General features: G+C 42.0%; 1 protein-coding gene across 1 annotated transcript in view; it reads left to right on the top strand.

Moving 5' to 3' along the window:
- The window catches only part of LOC105526553 (putative zinc finger protein 724), a gene marked incomplete at its 3' end in the record, with an annotated part of 8,083 nt that extends 7,154 nt beyond the window's left edge, over positions 1 to 929 (top strand). The window contains exon 3 of the mRNA XM_011962575.1: positions 910 to 929. Coding sequence (XP_011817965.1) covers positions 910 to 929 — 20 coding nt within the window. The remainder of the gene's footprint in view (positions 1 to 909) is intronic.
- Between the last annotated feature and the right edge of the window lie 363 nt (positions 930 to 1,292).

Here is a 1,292-nt window from a genome sequence, read left to right as displayed (position 1 = left end):
TGAACCCGGGAGCCGGAGCTTGCAGTGAGCTGAGATCCGGCCACTGCACTCCAGCCTGGGCGACAGAGCGAGACTGCATCTCAAAAAAAAAAAAAAGAATATTTTCTGCTTATTAAATCTTGGGTGATATTCCAGTAGTTTTATATTTCAAATTATTTCTAGTAAATGATTTGGTTGACAGAAATTTGCATGGCTTTTAGCTATTGGCTTTCAGTAAAAACACTGCAATAATTTTAAGTATGCAAATAACTATATAACCACATATGTGAAAGTTTATATATGTGCTACATTCTCTTACTATTCTAGTTTTTTACCTTTCTATTTATAGTAAATTGTTTTAATTATGTAGCTTCGTAATGTGTTTTGAAATCAGGAACTGGGGCCGGGCGCGGTGGCTCAAGCCTGTAATCCCAGCACTTTGGGAGGCCGAGACGGGCGGATCACGAGGTCAGGAGATCGAGACCATCCTGGCTAACACGGTGAAACCCCCGTCTCTACTAAAAATACAAAAACTTAGCCGGGCGAGGTGGCGGGCGCCTGTAGTCCCAGCTACTCCGGAGGCTGAGGCAGGAGAATGGGTAAACCCGGGAGGCGGAGCTTGCAGTGAGCTGAGATCCGGCCACTGCACGCCAGTCCGGGCGACAGAGCGAGACTCTGCCTCAAAAAAAAAAGAAAAAAAAAAAAAAGAAATCAGGAACTGTAATGCCTTCAACATGGTTTCTTTTTTTGAAGATTGTTGGATATTTTGTTTTCTCTTGAGGTTCCATATACTTTTGGTCTTGCTGTTTTTATTTCTTCAAAAATGCAGTGAGAAATTTTAAAAAACATTGCATTAAATCTGTAGATTACATTGAGCACCATGGATATCTTCAAAATGTTAATTCCTCCCGCCCCTTTTTTTGTTTTCAGAGTCTCTTTCTGTCACTCAGGCTGGTGCGATCGCTGCTCACTGCAACCTCCGTCTCCCGGCTTCAACTGATTCTCCTGCCTCAGCATCATGAGTAACTGGGATTAGAGGTGCGCACCACCATGCCTGTCTAATTTTTGTATTTTTAGTAGAGACGGGGTTTCATTATGTTGGTCAGGCTGGTCTCAAACTCCTGACCTTGTGATCCACCTGCCTTAGCCTCCCAACATGCTGCAATTACAGGCATGAGCCACCGCGCCTGGCCTATTTCTATTTTTTAACAGATGCATGCTCAATAATGTGCTGTTTAATTTTTATATATTTGTAAATTTTTCAGGTTTTTTCTATTATTGTTTTTTACCCTCATTCCATTTTGGTCATATAA

The sequence above is a fragment of the Colobus angolensis genome, unplaced genomic scaffold, assembly GCF_000951035.1.
Source record: "Colobus angolensis palliatus isolate OR3802 unplaced genomic scaffold, Cang.pa_1.0 Scaffold599, whole genome shotgun sequence".
Lineage (NCBI taxonomy): Eukaryota > Metazoa > Chordata > Mammalia > Primates > Cercopithecidae > Colobus > Colobus angolensis.
Note: the sequence above shows the minus strand (reverse complement) of the source record. Positions and strands in the feature narration are given on the sequence as shown.